Source organism: Centropristis striata, chromosome 15 (assembly GCF_030273125.1).
Source record: "Centropristis striata isolate RG_2023a ecotype Rhode Island chromosome 15, C.striata_1.0, whole genome shotgun sequence".
In the NCBI taxonomy this organism is placed as follows: domain Eukaryota; kingdom Metazoa; phylum Chordata; class Actinopteri; order Perciformes; family Serranidae; genus Centropristis; species Centropristis striata.
In genome coordinates, this window is record NC_081531.1 from 2,490,981 (window position 1) to 2,511,671 (window position 20,691).

General features: G+C 38.5%; 1 protein-coding gene across 2 annotated transcripts in view; it reads left to right on the plus strand.

Annotated features, from left to right (window-relative positions):
• camk2a (calcium/calmodulin-dependent protein kinase II alpha) overlaps positions 1-20,691 on the plus strand; it is a 31,234-nt gene continuing 10,543 nt past the window's right edge. The window contains exons 1-13 of one of the 2 annotated variants that reach the window (XM_059350993.1): positions 1-280; positions 5,475-5,569; positions 9,181-9,240; positions 15,290-15,344; positions 15,618-15,683; positions 15,773-15,845; positions 16,011-16,113; positions 16,217-16,300; positions 17,043-17,137; positions 17,245-17,367; positions 18,719-18,802; positions 19,787-19,829; positions 20,628-20,668. In XM_059350993.1, coding sequence (XP_059206976.1) covers positions 219-280; positions 5,475-5,569; positions 9,181-9,240; positions 15,290-15,344; positions 15,618-15,683; positions 15,773-15,845; positions 16,011-16,113; positions 16,217-16,300; positions 17,043-17,137; positions 17,245-17,367; positions 18,719-18,802; positions 19,787-19,829; positions 20,628-20,668 — 984 coding nt within the window. In that variant the 5' untranslated portion in view covers positions 1-218. The remainder of the gene's footprint in view (positions 281-5,474; positions 5,570-9,180; positions 9,241-15,289; positions 15,345-15,617; positions 15,684-15,772; positions 15,846-16,010; positions 16,114-16,216; positions 16,301-17,042; positions 17,138-17,244; positions 17,368-18,718; positions 18,803-19,786; positions 19,830-20,627; positions 20,669-20,691) is intronic. The other variant, XM_059350992.1, reaches the window with a different exon arrangement.

A 20,691-nucleotide genomic window follows, 5' to 3' on the forward strand; every position in this document is an offset into this window, starting at 1 on the left:
CCTCCTCCTCCTCTTCTTCCTCCTCTCTGTCCAGAACCAGAACTCTTTTCTCCTTCTTCTTCTTCTTCTTCTTCTTCTCCTCTCTCTGTCTTCTCTCCTCCATCCTACAGACAGACAGACAGACAGACAGGTCTAACTCTTGGCCTTCATCATCACCATCATCATCCTCGCCAGCTGACGGACAGGGAGCCCCCTGACCCTCACCCCGCCGGGTCACAATGGCAACGGTCATCTGCACTCGTTTCACCGAAGAGTATCAGCTGTACGAAGAGCTGGGCAAGTAAGTCTCCTCTTCGTCATCTTCATCAGCCTGAGCATCAGGTCTCTCACATTATAAGTTTTTTATACAGTAGTGTTATTCCATTAATTTTTTTCTATGTATTTATTATAATTATTATTAATGAATTCAAATGTATTTTTGATATACTATTTTTTAGCATATATTCTTGGATTTTTTATTAATTATTATCATAATTAGAACAAATTAAATAATGAAATATAAAGCATAACAAATGGAGATAAATTAATACAAATCTTTTTTAATTACACGTAATAAAATACATACAAATATAATTAAAATATATCAGTGTTTTAATAAAATATTTGATGTTTTAAAGCAAGTAATATTTTTATATAATTGTAATTATATTTATATATATTTTTTAATTAATTTTGTGTAATTTGATTCAATTTTTGCCATATATATTTATGTTTATATATTTTTATATTCATATATATTTATTTATATATTTTTAATCAATTTTTACTAATTTGTTTCTATTTTTTAATAATACTTTTTCATTATTTAATTTGTTCTAACTGTCATAATAATTAATAAAATATTATTATAGTAATATTATACTGGTGGTGTTAATATCAGACTTATAATTATGAATAAATATAATTTCTTATTCTATAAAAGTTTCTGTGTATATTTTAATCTGTTTTAATTGTACGAAGTAAATTACTAATTGAAATGCTTTTTTTAGTTATTTTTTTATTTTTTTAAATGTCTTTTTTTCCTCTAATTGTCCTTTTAATTTGAACTTTAATTAACAGTCTGAATTTATGACGGATAAATTAAGCTGTTACTCTTGATTATTGCCAGTGGAATAAAACCAAAAAAACACATTTATCTACAAATGATTTTATCAGTTTCGTTTCAGCGATTTATTAATTTATCTTTTATTGATTTCACTGCTGATCAGTTTATAATCAATAATGATAAACCCATGGATGGACGGACGGACGGATAGATGAGTGTGTCACCTCTCTGACCCCATCCCACTCACCGCCCACACACACACACACACACACACACACACACACACACACACACATAATGCCAGGTCTCTTACATAATGTGATGGTGGGTGGCTGAAGAGCAGAATACAGCTTACAGAAGAAACACAGAAAGCTTTCTGTAAAAACTCAGCTTCAGCTCCAAGGAAGAAAATTCTTATCTCCAATTTATCATCAATATTACTGTTATTGATCACACCACAGTGATCAATAAGAGCAGGAATCTGTCCTGTATAATTGAGGTAGATGTGAGACTGATCGTTTCCTGACTTTTAGTCCAGAACCTTGGACACTACATTTCCCACAATGCACCTGAATAGAGCCTTTGATCTGAGGCTCCTCGCCTGATGACATCACTGTGACATCACCAGTTGTAGTAGAAGCATCACCAGTACCAGTAACAGTACTTGCAGTAGTAGAGGATGTAGCAGTACTTGTAGTTGATCGTTCAGTAGTATCAGCAGTAACATTAGTAGTAGCACTGTAGTATAGTCAGTATCAATATATATTAAGTATCAGCAGTAATAACAGCAGTAATGTTAGCAGTACCAGTAATATCCTCAGCCGTTAAACTGACAGTACTGGTGGTAGTAGCAGTAAAAGCAGTGGCCATAATAGTAGCACTATACGCATCAGTATATATTAAGAAATAGCAGTAATAACAGCAGTAATGTTAGCAGTACCAGTAATATCATCAGCAGTTAAACTGACAGTAGTGGTAGTATTAGCCGTAAAAACAGTGGCAATAATAGTAGCACTATACGTATCAGTATATATTAAGTACTTGCAGTAATAGCATCAGTAGTGTTAGCAGTTCCAGTAATATCGTTTGCAGTTAAACTGACAGTACTGGTGGTAGTAGCAGTAAAAGCAATGGCAAAAATAGTAGTTATAGAAAAAAAGGGTCTGTTGAAGGACAGAACCACATCATCTGCAAAGCTGTTTCTACAAGCAGCTCAATAAGACCCGTTTCAGACTGTCCTCCTCCGCCCTCTAGTGGCCGTAGTAATTCGGAGTATAAAGCACAAAAGTGTAGTTTAGAGTGGGAGAGAGGGGAGGTGGACGGGTCAAACAAACCCAGGACTTTCACCAGGAAAACAACGTTTATGTCTCGTGTGAAAACAAAAGTATTTAACTAACTTTACTGAACTATGTCACTTCCAGTAGTCACGTTGTCCTCGTAACTACTTCACTTCCAGTTTTTACATAATTAATTTACTGTTAAATCTGTCTCTTAGAACACCTAACCAGGAACTTTTTGGCACTAACCTTAGAGAAGTGGCCTTTTATTTTATTTTACAGTGAACCGTGTTTAGAAACGCTCTGCTCCGCACCAGTGAAACGCTCATATGGGTGGTTTTGGGTGCCGTCAGACGACCCGTTCTGTTGTTTGGGTTTTTGAGATCTTGTGGCAAACTGGACACCCTCCTCCCCCCGGCTGCACCTTCAGATCCTGTCCATGAGTCTCAGGGCTGGGACAACACCCTCCTAGCGTGTTTGACTTTAGCAATCCCCCCGGTAGCCCTTAATCCCACAGTACCCTTTTCTAAATCCACAAACACAGAAAGACCAGATGGGAAAACTCCCATGACCCCTCTATGAGCCCTGAAAGAGTAAAGATCTGGTCAGAATCTGTCTTGCTCCAGTCAATCGGAATAAACTTTCCCTGAAAATGGGACGAATGGCCCATTCTAATCCCCAACTTCCCCTGGGATGTACAAAAACTTCTTCTGGAGGTGGAGTTTAAGACCTTTAAGACGTCTCAGTCAGACATTCCCAGTTCACCCTCACTACACGTTTGGGTTTACCAGCTCCATCCGGCAGCCACCTGATCCACCTCAGCACCAGGTGGCGATCAGCTGATAGCTCTGTTCACCACGGATATACGGCCGCAAATCTGGCCTGAGGTGTTCTGCTACCAATTACATGAACCGCCCTGTGCTCACACATGGTGTTTGTTTCAGCCAATCAATGACAAGCACAGAAGTCCAATAACAGAAGACCAATCTGGTTCTGATCAGCAGGTTGTTCCTCCTCCCCACCACTCCCTCCAAGTTTCTCCATCAATGCTACATGAGCTTGACGTCCCTCAGCAGACCTACAGAGTCCTCGGTCGATATCCTTTCAAGAACGCCACCCAGAGACTCTGAGAAGGTCTGGTACTGTGAGCTGCTGTTTGGTGCATGAACACAAACAGTCAGAGACTTCTGACGGGCTCACCATCAGGAAATATGTACACAGAGACAAAATTAGCCGTGTTTCCACTTTGTACTTTCTGAGTACTTTTTGGAAATCGGCTGAGTGTTTTGGCTCCACCTACTAGATAGTTCCCCTCGCCCTCTGTTCCCATACAGGTACTTGTATTGTAACGGCTAACCAACGGAGTTTGAATGTGACAACAGGACGACGTGGCAAGAAGTGTTGCCAACTTAGCGACTTTGTCTCTATATTTAGCGACAATTCAGACCCCTCTAGAGACTCTTTTTCAAAAAATCGACAGCTCTCCCAGCTGCAGTCAGAGCAGAAGATGTTAACCCCTCAGCGTCCAGTCTGCACCAGTCTGACAATGAATCATGGTTAATGGTAAATAGACTGCACTTATATAGCTCTTTTATCCAAAGCCCTTTACACTACAGACTTCACTCATTCATCCATTCACACACATTCATACTGGTGGTCGAGGCTATCCTAAACGGTGCCACCTGCCACCATTGGGAATTCATTTATACACCGATGAACGCAGCATCTGGAGCCATTTGGGGTTCAGTATCTTGCCCATGATACTTCGACATGTAGGCTGCCACGGTCAGGGATCGAACCACCGACCTTCTGATCAGTGGACCGCTCTACCAACCGAGCCATAACCTCCTCAACCGACTAGTTAGTAGCGGCTCAGTACCTATGTACCTGAGGCAGGTACTTTCTGAGTTGCTACCTGAGCCAGTAACCGGTGAAGTTGGGCGGATCCTCTCTCCCAAACCACACCCATAGCAGCTCACTAGAGGGAAAAGTACCTCCTTTGTCCAGGGTCTTTGGTTCCCTTTGACCCGCCCTGATGGTGGGCAGGCGAGCCTCCAACTCCAACATATCAGCGGTCGTCCGGTGCCCCTCACCCGGGCAACTACAGAAAAGGAGATCATCCAGCCCCTCCCCAGGAGTTTGGTTCTAGAACCAGTGAGCCAAACTCTAGGTGACTCTTCCCCACCTGCTCCACCATCTCTGGTTCCTCCCCGCCAGAGAGGCTCCTCCCCCTGGAACCAGTCTGTAGATTTTCCTATTGGACAATTAATCCATTCGCCAGCAAGCACCCCACTCGCCAGCAAGCACCCCTTGCACGTCTCTGGCCCCAGTCGGAGACTCCAGTTTCCCCTTCTCCTGGGGTGGTGTAACTCCTTTCTTATAGCCCAATCTCTACAATCTGCATACAAATAACACGGCTTTAGACCTTCAAATTACATGCAAAACATACAGCATAATCCAATTTTGCGTGCAGATGATACGCCAATCCATCCTCTATCAGCCGAAGTCATGACTTTTGTGAAAAAATATCTTGTTATAATAGAAAATATCTTGTTATATCTTTAAAAACGTAATTGTAATTTTGAAAAAGATCTTGTTATAACAGAGAACTATTTTATTATAACTTAAAAATATGTTGTTATAACAAAAAGTGAGCACGTTAAAAATGCTGTTGTAACTTAAAATTTGCCTTTATGATTACGATAGTATCTGTTTATAACAGTAAACGATTTGTAATAACTTGACAAATATCTTGTTATAAAATAAACATCTTGTTAAAAAGAAGAAAATATCTTGTCATTTTGAAAGATCTTGTTATAACAGAAAACTATTTTATTACAACTTGAAAATATCTTGTTATAACAAAAATATATTGTAAAACTTGAAAAATGCTGTTATAACAAAAGAATTCTTTTTTAATTAAGATAAGATCTGTTTATAACAGTAAACTATTTTATTATAACTTGAAAATATCTTATTATAGCAAAAACATCTAGTTGAACAAGTTTAAAAGTAAAAAAAATATCTTGTCATAGCTTCAAAATATTTTGTCATGAGTTGAAAAATGTGTGGTTATAACTCAAAAATGTGCTTTTATAATTAAGATAACAGGAAAATGTTTCATCATAGCTGATGGGTTGTTCTGTTGCCAGGGGAGCGTTCTCGGTGGTGCGGCGCTGTGTGAAGGTGCTGTCGGGTCAAGAGTACGCCGCCAAGATCATCAACACCAAGAAACTCTCTGCCAGAGGTGGTTATTATTATTATTATTATTATTATTATTATTATTATTATTATTATTATTATTATTATTTATTGGTGGGTTGAAATAAAACTTGTGATGAATCAACTTAAACATATAATTAATTAATGTGTCTGTTTGTCTGTTGGAGGTTTTATGTGACAAAAGAGCAGATAAATTACACCAACAGGACTAAACTCTGAACTGTGACAGTACAGTCTACCTGTCTGTCTCCCTCTGTGTCTATGTCTACCTGTCTGTCTCCCTCTGTCTACATATCTGTCTGTCTTCTTCTGTCTCTCTCTCTGTCTATGTCTACCGGTCTCCCTCTCCCTCTGTCCATCTGTCTCTCTCTCTTTCTGTCACCTCTCTTTCTTTCTCTGTCTATCTGTTTCTCTCTCTCTTTCTCTCTCTCTCTCTGTGTCCCCTGTCCACCTGTCTGTCTGTCTCCCTGTCTGTCTCTCTCTCTCTCTCTCTCCATCTTTCTCTATCTACCTGTCTCTCTCTCCCTCTCTCTCTCTCTCTCTCGCTCTCTCTTTCTGTCTACCTGTCTGTCCACCCGTCTCTCTCTCTCTGTGTCTACCTGTCTCTCTTCTCTCTCTGTCCATCTGTCTTTCTCTCTGGGTCTACCTGTCTGTCTCTCTCGCTGATGACCTGTCTCTCTCTGTGTGTCCCCTGTCTGTCTGTCTGTCTCTCTCTCTCTCTCTCTCTCTCTCCATCTTTCCCTGTCTACCTGTCTCTCTCTCTCTCTCTATCTACCTGTCTCCCTCTCTCTCTCTCTGTCTCTGTCTGTCTGTCTCTCTGTCTGTCTACCTGTCTGTCTCTCTCTCTCTCTCCCTGTCTCTCCGTCTCGTTCTCTCCCTTTCTGTAAAAAAAAAAAAGAAGAAGAAGAAAAATTCTGATCACTATTCTGGTTTTGAGATTTTCTTCGGTTGCTTAGCAACACCTTGTAAAGTTGACAAAGAAGTGAGTGTGTGTGTGTGTGTGTGTGTGTGTGTGTGTGTGTGACATCACTGCAGTAAACCATTGCTGCCATCCCATAATAACAGTCACAACAATAATAACAGCTTGAACAAACGTTTCTGTGAGACGAAGAAAAAGGAAGAAAATGACTCAGAAATAATAATGATTATTATGATGTGATGTAACGTTTGAGGCTAATATTACATATTTAATCTATAAATGTAAAGTGTGCAGAGCAGGAAACAGAGAGCTTGTTAACGACGTCGTTAAGAGCTCCTCTTCATCTCCAAACAGCTTATTTTACCTGATGACATCATCCCGACCTGTGACAGGAAGTCTAGATCACCCAGAGCTGTACCAAACCCCCCCACCGCCAAAATAAAAGCACATTTCTGCAAAGTGTACGACGACTGAGAATAAAACTGTGATTCTCTGAGATAAAAGATGCAAATTTATGCCAAAGAAACTCAGATTTTCTCTGAGAATTTAAAGATAAAATAAGATATTTCTTTATTAATCCCACAAATATTCAGTAATACAGCAGCAACAATAGAAAAAAAATCAATAGAATAAAATAAAAGCATAAACCAGAAAAGATATATATAAGCATCAACAATTTAAACAAGAGGGTAAGAAAAATAGTAACAGTATATATGATATAGACCATATTGCACATTACATTATTTTTTATTTAAGTATTATTTAATGAGGTCAGTTTATTTTTTCCCAAATTTATGGCTATAAACTCATAGAATATTTTCTTTTCTTTTTTTTTACCTTTTTTTACCTTTTTTCTCTCATAAATATACATCAATAGAATAAAATAGAAGCATGAACCAGAAAAGATACATATAAATATCAACAATTTAAACAAGAGGATAAAAAAAAAACCCGGAGATTAATATTGCACATTTAATTATTATTTATTTATTTTCTCCTAAATTTATGGCTATAAACTCAGACAATATTTGTAAAACAATTTTTAGCTTTTTTCTCTCATAAATATACAACTGTAATCTATTTTTTCGACCAAATATTTGACCTTAAAATCTCAGGGAATATCCATAATTAAATCATAAATCCTATTCGTTTTTTCCTGATAAATTTGCCACTTTAATCTCAGAAAATATTAAACATTTTTTCCATGTAGATACAACTTAAATCTCTGAATATTGCCCCTCACTATGTGTTTAAACAGTGTTTTTTTTTGTGTGTTTAATATTAAATCTGCTTTATTTATTCAGTTCCTCTGATCAATATTTTATGGTATGTGATCACAGCTGTTTGTGGTCAGGTGATCAGGAGCGATGGCGATCATTAATAATGGTCATTGATCATCAGAGAATAGAGTAGAAGAGAGTAACACGATCAGACGGAGAGTCAAACAGAATCAAATGTTCTTTAAACCAACAACAGTCGCTGCCTCCGTCTGTGTTTGTTCTCTATCACAGAGTGTGTGTGTGTGTGTGTGCGTGTGCGTGAGTGTGTGTGTGTGTGTGTGTGTGTGCGTGTGTGTGTGTGTGTGTGTGTTTGAAGCCGACGTGACATTTTGTTTGTTGTCTTTCTTCCAGTAAAACTTCTGAGCTGCAGCTCTTTGATTTATTTCTGTCTCGTTTCTTTGATTCCAGGGATTTCCTCCATCACTTTCATCTCTTATTTTATATATTTATATGAATCTTTATTTATTTATTATATTATAGATATATATATAAAGTGTGTGCGTGTGTGTGTGTGTGTGTGTGTGTGTGTGTGTGTGTGTGTGTGTGTGTGTGTGTGTGTGTGTGTCTCTGTTCCAGCCTCAGAGCTTCAGAGCTGCTGCTCACTTGGAAACATTCCTCAGCAGATTGTCTGTTTGGCTGCCGGACACTCCTAGTCTCTGATCAGACCTGGAACTAGTCTCTGATCAGACCTGGACCTGGTCTCTGATCAGACCTGGACCTAGTCTCTGATCAGACCTGGAACTAGTCTCTGATCAGACCTGGACCTAGTCTCTGATCAGACCTGAACCTGGTCTCTGATCAGACCTGGAACTAGTCTCTGATCAGACCTGGAACTAGTCTCTGATCAGACCTGGACCTAGTCTCTGATCAGACCTGAACCTGGTCTCTGATCAGACCTGGAACTAGTCTCTGATCAGACCTGAACCTGGTCTGTGATCAGACCTGGAACTAGTCTCTGATCAGACCTGGACCTAGTCTCTGATCAGACCTGAACCTGGTCTCTGATCAGACCTGGAACTAGTCTCTGATCAGACCTGGAACTAGTCTCTGATCAGACCTGAACCTGGTCTCTGATCAGACCTGGAACTAGTCTCTGATCAGACCTGGACCTAGTCTCTGATCAGACCTGAACCTGGTCTCTGATCAGACGTGGAACTAGTCTCTGATCAGATGTGGAACTAGTCTCTGATCAGACCTGAACCTGGTCTCTGATCAGACCTGAACCTGGTCTCTGATCAGACCTTGAACTAGTCTCTGATCAGACCTGGAACTAGTCTCTGATCAGACCTGGAACTAGTCTCTGATCAGACCTGGACCTGGTCTCAGATCAGACCTGGACCTGGTCTCTGATCAGACCTGGACCTGGTCTCTGATCAGACCTGAACTAACTTATAATAATGAAAAGTTAAACATTGATGGATGTGTTTGTGTTTTCAGATCATCAGAAGTTGGACCGTGAAGCTCGAATCTGTCGTTTACTGAAACACCCCAACATCGGTGAGTACTACTACAGATACTACATACTGCAGATACTACATACTGCAGATACTACATACTACAGATACTACATACTGCAGATACTACATACTGCAGATACTACATACTACAGGTACTACATACTATACGAACTACATACTGCAGGTACTACAGGTACTACGTACTATACGAACTACATACTACAGGTACTACAGGTACTACATGCTATACAAACTACATACTGCAGGTACTACATGGTACTACATACTATACAAACTACATACTGCAGGTACTACAGGTAGTACATACTATACAAACTAGATATTGCAGGTACTACAGGTACTACATACTATACAAACTACATACTGCAGGTACTACAGGTAGTACATACTATACAAAGTAGATATTGCAGGTACTACAGGTACTACATACTATACAAACTCGATACTGCAGGTACTACAGGTAGTACAGGTACTACATACTATAAAAACCACATACTGCTGGTACTACAGGTACTACAGGTACTACATACTATACAAACTACATACTGCAGATACTACAGGTACTGCATACTATACAAACTACATACTGCAGGTACTACAGGTACTACATACTATACAAACTACATACTGCAGATACTACAGGTACTACATACTATACAAACTACATACTGCTGGTACTACAGGTACTACAGGTACTACATACTATACAAACTACATACTGCAGATACTACAGGTACTGCATACTATACAAACTACATACTGCAGGTACTACAGGTACTACATACTATACAAACTACATACTGCAGATACTACAGGTACTACATACTATACAAACTACATACTGCAGGTACTACAGGTAGTACAGATACTACATACTATACAAACTAGATACTGCAGGTACTACAGGTACTACATACTATACAAACTACATACTACAGGTACTACAGGTACTACATACTATACAAACTACATACTTCAGGTACTACAGGTACTACATACTATACAAAGTACATACTGCAGGTACTACAGGTACTACATACTATACAAACTAGATACTGCAGGTACTACAGGTACTACATACTATAAAAACTACATACTACAGGTACTACAGGTACTACATACTATACAAACTACATACTTCAGGTACTACAGGTACTACATACTATACAAACTACATACTACAGGTACTACAGGTACTACATACTATACAAACTACATACTTCAGGTACTACAGGTACTACAGGTACTACATACTATACAAACTACATACTACAGGTACTACAGGTACTACATACTATACAAACTACATACTGCAGGTACTACAGGTACTACATACTATACAAACTACATACTGCAGGTACTACAGGTAGTACATACTATACAAACTAGATATTGCAGGTACTACAGGTACTACATACTATACAAACTACATACTGCAGGTACTACAGGTAGTACAGGTACTACATACTATACAAACCACATACTGCTGGTACTACAGGTACTACAGGTACTACATACTATACAAAATACATACTGCAGATACTACAGGTACTACATACTATACAAACTACATACTTCAGGTACTACAGGTACTACATACTATACAAAGTACTTACTGCAGGTACTATAGGTACTACATACTATACAAGCTAGATACTGCAGGTACTACAGGTACTACATACTATACAAACTACATACTACAGGTACTACAGGTACTACATACTATACAAACTACATACTTCAGGTACTACAGGTACTACATACTATACAAACTACATACTACAGGTACTACATACTATACAAACTACATACTTCAGGTACTACAGGTACTACAGGTACTACATACTATACAAACTACATACTACAGGTACTACAGGTACTACATACTATACAAACTACATACTTCAGGTACTACAGGTACTACAGGTACTACATACTATACAAACTACATACTACAGGTACTACAGGTACTACATACTATACAAACTACATACTGCAGGTACTACAGGTACTACATACTATACAAACTACATACTGCAGGTACTACAGGTACTACATACTATACAAACTAGATAGTGCTGGTACTGAAGCATCATTCTGACTCCTGATCCGTTCCGCACATGTGCAGAATACTGCTGTACTACTACTGTAAGTACTGCAAACACAGAAATACTGCAGCAGCTGTTCCTGCTCCCTGGCAGGAGTACTGACTCTGCTGCAGGCCTCTGATGATGATGATGATGATGATGATGATGATGATGAGGATGATGATAAATTATGGAAGTGTTGTCGTTACCTACGGTGATCAGACTGTAATTAGGACTTAATGATGTAATCACCATGGAGACGCTCATCAGCTGCTTACTGTACGCAGTCATACACAGTGTTTTAGTCTGAAGGAGCCAGGACATGTGCTTTTACTGTGAAAGGACACGTCTATTTAATTATATACTACATGTACTGTACATACTTTACATGTATATATACATATTTATATTATTAAGATTTATTTAAGGCTTTTAAGTCTTTCTATAATTTTAAGGTCATCATTGTTTGTTCGTTTTTGTTCGTTTGTTTTAAAGGTTTTAGGCCGTAAATACTGCAGTAAAAGTACAAATACACACTGTAAAATACTGCAGTAAAAGTACAAATACACACTGTATATAGTGCAGTAAAAGTACAAGTACTGCATTGTAAATACTGCAGTAAATGTACAAATACATTGTAAATACTGCAGTAAATGTAAAAAAAATACACACTATGTACACTGCAGTAAAAGTACAAATACTGCACTTTAAAAATGTGTGGTAAAAGTACAAATACACACTGTAAATCATGCAGTAAAAGAACAAATACACACTGTCTATACTGCAGTAAAAGTACAAATATACTGCAGTAAAACTACAAATACGCACTGTAACTACTGCATTAAAAGTACAAATACCGCACTCTAAATACTGTAGTAAATGTACAAATACACTAAATAATGCAGTAAATGTACAAATACACACTGCAGTAAAGGTACAAATACACACTGTAAACACTACAGTAGAAGTACAAATACATGTTGTAAAATACTGAAGTAAAAGTACAAGTACCGCATTGTAAATACTGCAGTAAATGTACAAATACACGCTGTATATACTGCAGTAAAAGTACAAATACACACTGTAACTATTGCATTAAAAGTACAAATACCGCACTGTAAGTACTGCAGTAAAGGTACAAATACACTAAATACTGCAGTAAAAGTACAAATACACACTGTGTATACAGCAGTAAAAGTACAAAAAATAACACATTTTTGTCATCATCCCTTAACAAAATAAGTAATTAGAAAAGAAACCGAACAATCTCACTCATTCAATTACTAAAGTGTAAATATATATTTATGTGATTTTACCATAGACTGTATAAAATATGGACGTAGTCTCTGTGACGTCACCCAAAGGGTTCTGAAGAGCTGAAATGAAGCTTACTAACAACAACAAAAAAGTAGAAGTAGAACAAATCAAGTTAAGGTGTTATTATGGCAGTTAAAGAGAAGGACCCGCCCTGCCACGCTGTGATTGGTCGGTTACATTCAATAAGCGCATATGGAGCGTATGAGAGATTTCTCCACTGGCTGGTCAGCTCAGGTTGGAAGTCATGAGACTATGAAACTTCAGAGAATCTTACATTTTGGTGTGGATTGGTGGCAAAATGGTTAAAAAAAAAAACCTTGTTGATCGGTTGGTTTGATAGCAAAACTAACTAATATCTATAATAATTACATGACGTCTCTAAACTGTAAATTGTAGGTTTAATTGCGGTCCAAATATTTTCATACGTACAAATGTTCTGTAGCCACAAAATCAGTTTCTGTATTCAGTGTAAGATCTTTGTAACCAACAACATCTCCAACCTAGACGACAGAACAGATCATTTGTCAGCACCCATAGACTCCTATGAGGTACAGAGCAGAGTGTTCTAAAAACAGCACCCATGTCTTTATACAGACACGTACGGTTCACTGTTGTTAAAAAAAAGCTGCAGTTTCTGTGAATTTAGGCATCAAAACCACTGAGCTGTGTTCAGGACAGAAACCTTCCTGGTTTGGCTCTAAAAGACAGTTTAAACAGTAAATAAATGTGCGTAAATGTTGGGTGAGCCACGTAAGTTACGTAAAAAATGTAAGTTACGCAAAAAGTCTGACGTATTAGAGTCTTTTGCTGCCTGTACAAACGCCCTAAATTATTGGTTTTGTCTGCTGTAAACCTGAGAACACTTCCTGTTTAATTCACAATAAAAGCCCGTCACAGCCCTGCAGTCTGTTCTGCAGCTTTAAAAATCCTTCAGACAGAAAACAGAAATCAAACCGAGTCTTTATTAAAGAGGAATCACTCAGATGTTCAAATATGACCTCACGTGGACTCAACCGGCCAATCAGGAGGCTGCAGCTGAGCCCGGCGACCAATCAGAGCGCTGTGTGGGCAGGTGATGCTCCGCAGATACTGAGGAATGTTACGTAACTCTGTGTGTGTGTGTGTGTGTGTAGGAGGAGAGAGGGTTTTGATGCCTTCACCTAAGGACACTGTTTCCTAGCAACACACACACACACACACACACACACACACACACACGCACGCACACACACACACACGCACACACACCTGTGTGAAAGCACTCAGAAAGAAATAATCAGGTTTTTCTCTCGCAGCACTCCTACACAGTACAGCAGTGGGATTTGATTTCTCTCTCTCTGTGTGTGTGTGTGTGTGTGTGTGTGTGTGTGTGTGTGTGTGTGTGTGGGCAGCAGTTATATATCCTATTATACAATAAATGCAGAGTTTCCACATTCAGAGCAGATACAGACAAACAATCAGACGTCTACAATCATCAAGTAAAAGTACAATTACACACTGTAGCCTAAACACTGCAGTAAAAGTACAACTACTGCAATGTAAATACTGCAATAAACTTACAAATACACACTGTAAATACTGCAGTAAAAGCACAACTACTGCAATGTAAATACTGCAATAAACTTACAAATACACACTGTAAATACAGCAGTAAAAGTATAAATATACACTGTAAAATACTGCAGTAAAAGTACAAATACACACTGTGTATACTGCAGTAAACGTACCAATACCCACTTTAAGTATGTTAGCATCTCTCATGTTAACCAGTGGGCAGAGTTAGCATGTTACCATCTTTAATGTAAACTAGTTGGCAGAGTTGACATGTTAGCATCTCTCATATAAACCAGTGGCCAGAGTTAGCATGTTAGCATCTTTAATGTAAACCAGTGGGCAGAATTAGCATGTTAGCATCTCTCATGTTAACAAGTGGACAGAGTTAGCATGTTAGCATCTCTGATGTAACCAGTGGGCAGAGTTAGCATATTAGCGTCTCTCATGTTAACAAGTGGACAGAGTTAGCATGTTAGCACCTCTAATGTAAACCAGTGGGCAGAGTTAGCATGTTAGCATCTCTAATGTAAACCAGTGGGCAGAGTTAGCATGTAAGCATCTTTAATGTAAACCAGTGGGCAGAGTTAGCATGTTAGCGTCTCTGATGTAACCATTGGGCAGAGTTAGCATGTTACCTTCTCTCATATAAAATAGTGGGCAGAGTTAGCATGTAAGCATCTCTGATGTAACCATTTGGCAGAGTTAGCATGTTAGCTTGTCTCATATAAACCAGTGGGCAGAGTAAGCATGTTAGCATCTCTCATATAAACCAGTGGGCAGAGTTAGCATGTTAGCATCTCTCATGTAAACCAGTGGGCAGAGTTGGCATGTTAGCATCTCTCCTGTGAACCAGTGGGCAGAGTTAGCATGTTAGCTTTTCTTTTATAAATCAGTTGCCAGAATTAGCATTTCTAATGTAAACCAGTGGGCAGAGTTAGCATGTTGCATTTGTAATGTACACCAATGGGCAGAGTTAGCATGTTAGCATGTTAGAGGGAAACTGTTAGCTTAGCCTCTAGCATCACCACATGTTGAAGCTTGTTGGCGAACATTAATCTGTCCTGTAGAGTCACATGATCAATAATCTGATCTTTGTTTACCTTTCATCAGTTCGGCTACATGACAGCATCTCAGAGGAGCTGCATCATTACCTCATCTTTGACCTGTGAGTCATTCCTGCTTCATAAAACAACATTTATCAACAATATGTTATGCTAGTAATGCTACACTTTATATGTTCCCTACTTTGTGTTATATAATGTTGATGTGTAACTGGAATACTACATAATTATTTGTATGTTGTACATATTATGATATTTACCAATATACACATTAAATTATATATTAGTTAATAACATGTTGTTATGATATCTCTTATAGATTCAAGTATTCTTTATAACTCTACACTGTTGATAAAACCATGTATGTTTCCTCTCAGGGTCACAGGTGGAGAGTTATTTGAAGATATTGTAGCCAGAGAATATTACAGTGAAGCTGATGCCAGGTAGGAAATGAATCAGTTAATCAATTAATTAATTAGTCATGCAGGTGTACACATGAACTCTGACCTTTGACCTCTGTCTCTGTGGTCAGTCACTGTATCCAACAGATTTTAGAGGCGGTGCTTCACTGTCACCAGATGGGCGTGGTCCATCGAGACCTGAAGGTACCTGTCTGTTATTACCTGTTATAATGTGTTATAACCTGTTGTTATCACAATTAGCATGTTAGCATCTCTCATGTACACTAGTGGGCAGAGTTAGCATGTTAGCATCTCTCATGTGAACCAGTGGGCAGAGTTAGCCTGTTAGCTCCTCCTCTGTGTCTGCAGCCAGAGAATCTTCTTCTGGCCTCGAAGTCGAAAGGAGCGGCGGTGAAACTGGCCGACTTCGGCCTCGCCATCGAGGTGGAAGGAGACCAGCAGGCCTGGTTCGGTAAGACCTCACAGATACTAATACTGTAGTACTACTGCAGTAGTAGTTGTAGTACTATGAGTTAATACTCATAGTACTACAACTACAATGTGTGTGTTTCCAGGCTTTGCAGGGACTCCAGGGTACCTGTCCCCAGAGGTGCTGAGGAAGGACCCGTATGGCAAAGCAGTCGACCTCTGGGCCTGTGGTCAGTTCATCTATGTCTCCTTGTTTCCTTTCCTAGCATCCTCTCCTCTCTCTGGTGTGTGTCTGTTTCTCTCTCTCTCTCTCTCTCTCTCTCTCTCTCTCTCTCTCTCTTTGATGTGTGTGTTTGTGTGTGTGTGTCTCTCTCTCTCTCTTTAAGGTGTGTGTGTGTGTGTGTTTCTCTCTCTCAGGTGTGTGTGTGTGTGTCTTGTGTCTCTCAGGTGTGTGTGTGTGTGTGTCTGTGTGTGTGTGTCTCTCTCTCTCTCTCTCTCTCTCTCTCTCTCTCTCTCTCTCTCTCAGGTGTCTGTGTCTCAGGTGTGTCTCAGGTGTGTGTGTGTGTCTCCCGGGTGTGTGTGTGTGTGTGTGTGTGTGTGTCTCTCAGGTGTGTGTGTGTGTGTGTGTGTGTGTGTCTCTCTCTCTCTCTCTCTCTCTCTCTCTCTCTCTCTCTCTCTCCTCTCTCTCTCTCTCTCTCGGGTGTGTGTGTCTCTCAGGTGTGCGTGCGTGTGTGTGTGTGTCACAGGTGTGTTTGTCTCTCTTTAAGGTGTGTGTGTGTCTCTCTCTCTCGGGTGTGTGTCTCTCCCGGGTGTGTGTGTCTCTCAGGTGTGTGAGTGTGGGTCACAGGTGTGTGTCTCTCTCTCTTTCAGTCTCTCCTCCAGGTGTCTCTCTCAGGTGTCTGTCTCTCTCTTTCAGTCTCTCCTCCAGGTGTCTCTCTCAGGTGTCTCTCTCTCTGTCTGTCTCTCCTCCAGGTGTGATCCTCTACATCCTATTGGTGGGTTATCCTCCGTTCTGGGACGAGGATCAGCATCGTCTGTACCAGCAGATCAAAGCTGGAGCTTATGATGTAGGTTACCTGTAGTTTACAGACGGAGCTCAGTGATTGGTCGGTCTGTGTGTGTGTGTTGTGGGCGGGGCCTGGCTGACACCTTGTCCTCCTCCTCCTGGTCCTAGTTTCCGTCTCCTGAGTGGGACACGGTGACTCCTGAAGCCAAAGACCTCATCAACAAGATGCTGACCATCAACCCGTCGAAGCGCATCACAGCAGCCGAGGCGCTCAAACACCCCTGGATCTCTGTGAGACGCCATGTTTATATACACGCTGAATATATGTATTTATATACACACTGAGCTTATATTTATATTTATATATGTACAGAAGATATATTTATATACACACTGAGCTTATATTTATATTTATATATGTACAGAAGATATATTTATATACACACTGAGCTTATATTTATATTTATATATGTACAGAATATATATTTATATACACACTGAGCTTATATTTATATTTATGCATGTACAGAATATATATTTATATACAGAGCTTATATTTATATTTATGCATGTACAGAATATATATTTATATACAGAGCTTATATTTATATTTATGCATGTACAGAATATATATTTATATACAGAGCTTATACTTATATTTCTGCATGTACAGAATAAATATTTATATACAGAGCTTGTCCTTATATTTATACATGTACAGAATATATATTTATACACTTGTAGAGCTTATATTTACGGCATTTATATTTATATACATACATTATTTTATTGTAATACTTACAGTATTTATATTTAACTACATGTAGAAGTTATATTTATATTTATATATGTTCAGAATATATATTTATATACATGTAGAGCTTATATTTACGGTATTTATATTCATATACATACATTATTTTATTGTAATACGTACAGTATTTATATTTAACTACATGTAGAAGTTATATTTATATTTATATATGTTCAGAATATATATTTATATACATGTAGAGCTTATATTTATGGTATTTATATCTATATACGTACATTATTTTACTTATATACGCATAGTATTTATGTTTATGTACATACATTATTTATATTTATATACATGTAGAGCTTATATTTACAGTATTTATATGAATATTTATATATATAAATTATTTCATTTATATACATACAGTCTTTATGTTTATATACGTACAGAATTTATATTTATATTTATACACATACATAATTTATATTTATATACGCACAGTTTTTTATTTATATACTTGCAGTGTTTATATTTAAATACATACAAAATTAATATATTAATAATTATACAGTACAGAATGTATATTTATATATGTATATAATTTATATTTATATATGTATATAATTTATATTTATAAATATACAGAAATTATATTTATAATTACAAACATATATTATTTATGTCTATATATGTCTAGTATATATATTCATTTACATTTAGAATTTAGATTTATACATGTACATTATTTTTATTGATATAAACGTATAAAATTTATATTAATATATTTACATTATTTACATTTTTCATGTACAGAATTATATTTATTTACATGTTTAGAGCTTATGATAATGATGATGATGAAGCGTGTGATCTTCCTTGCAGCATCGCTCCACGGTGGCGTCCTGTATGCACAGACAGGAAACGGTCGAGTGTCTGAAGAAGTTCAACGCTAGAAGGAAACTCAAGGTGAGTCGAGGTCAGGGGTCAGAGGTCAGAGGTCAGGGGTCAGATACTTGTATATACATCTTTTTATTTATTTATCATGTCTAGTGGACAGAGTTAGCATGTTAGCGTATCTCATGTAAACCAGTGGGCAGAGTTAGCAAGTTAGCATCTCTCATGTATATCAGTGGGCAGAGCTAGCATTTTAGCATCCCTCATGTAAACCAATGAGCAGAGTTAGCATGTTAGCATCTCTCATGTTAACTATTGGGCAGAGTTAGCATTTTAGCATCCCTCATGTAAACCATTGGGCAGAGTTAGCATTTTAGCATCCCTCATGTAAAATAGTGGGCAGAGTTAGCATGTTAGCATCTGTCATGTAAATAAAGTGGGCAGAGATAACATGTTAACATCTGTAATGTAAACCAATGGGCAGAGTTAGCATGTTAGCATCTCTCATGTAAATAAAGTGGGCAGAGATAACATGTTAACATCTCTAATGTAAACCAATGGGCAGAGTTAGCATGTTAGCCTCTCTCATGTAAACTAGTGGGCAGAGTTAGCATGTTAGCATCTCTCATGTAAATAAAGTGGGCAGAGATAACATGTTAACATCTCTTATGTAAACCAATGGGCAGAGTTAGCATGTTAGCCTCTCTCATGTAAACTAGTGGGCAGAGTTAGCATGTTAGCATCTCTTATGTAAACCAATGGGCAGAGTTAGCCTGTTAGCCAGAAGGAAACTCAAGGCGAGCTGAGGTCAGGGGTCAGAGGTCAGAGGTCAGATACTTGTATATAAATATTTTTGTTTATTTATGATGTGACTGTATAAAGAGTTCAGTGTTTTATATCCGATTTTCAGTTTAAAAGTCTTTTTGTAAACACATTTGTCTCTTAATGTGAAAATTACATTACGCACTTTTTTAGTGACTAAACACTCTTCCCTCCTCGTCTCCTTCCTTTCCCTCCTCGTCTCCTTCCCTTCCCTCCTCGTCTCCTTCCCTTCAGGGAGCGATCCTCACCACCATGTTGGCGACCAGGAATTTCTCGGGTAAGATCGTCAGCTGTTTGACCTTTGACCTGATTGAGTTACAGTAGCCGGGGGTCGGTCACACAGAGACTAACCAATCAGCTGCCAGCTTACACACAATTAACAGGTTATCACTGTGTGTGTGTGTGTGTGTGTGTGTGTGTGTGTGTGTGTGTGTGTGTGTGTGTGAACAGCAGCTGTCATAAAGTTTCAAACAGGCTCAGGAGGCCACAGACCTAAAGATAGGAGGGAAACCACCACGAGACAGACAGGCAGAGAGAGAGAGACAGGCTGTTTGTTATTATTATTATTATTATTATTATCGTTATTATTAATAATAATAACATAAAACATTACCGTATTAAACTTTGAGCTCACATGAAAAAAACTTTACCAGGTTTTAACTGGAGGATCAGAACAGAAACTGTGTCTGTGAGGCAACAGGAATGTGTTTCTGCTCTCCAGTTATCTCAAGTTGATCCTAAATTTGGCCTCCACTCTCTCTGAGTGACCCCCACCTGTCTGTCTGCCTGTCTGTCTGCCTGTCTGCCTGCCTGTCTGTCTGCCTGGTGTTGGGGTGAGACAGAGGACCAACACACCCTCAGGCAGGGAGCAGCTCTGGATTTTCTGTCCTGTATTTTATTTCATTTTGACTCTTTTCCCGTCCGGACCTTTAAATCTTTAGTATCAGTTTATCTTTGATTTTATTTTGAAGTGCTTCCTGTCAGCGTACGATGCCGTCTCTCCTCTTTTCTGCGTTTGTTCCTTTCTTTCTGACTCTGCTGCTTCTTTTTCTCTTCATTATCATCCCTCGCTCAGGAGGAAAGAGTGGAAGCAACAAGAAGACCGACGGAGTCAAGGTAAACCCTCTATTATTATTAAT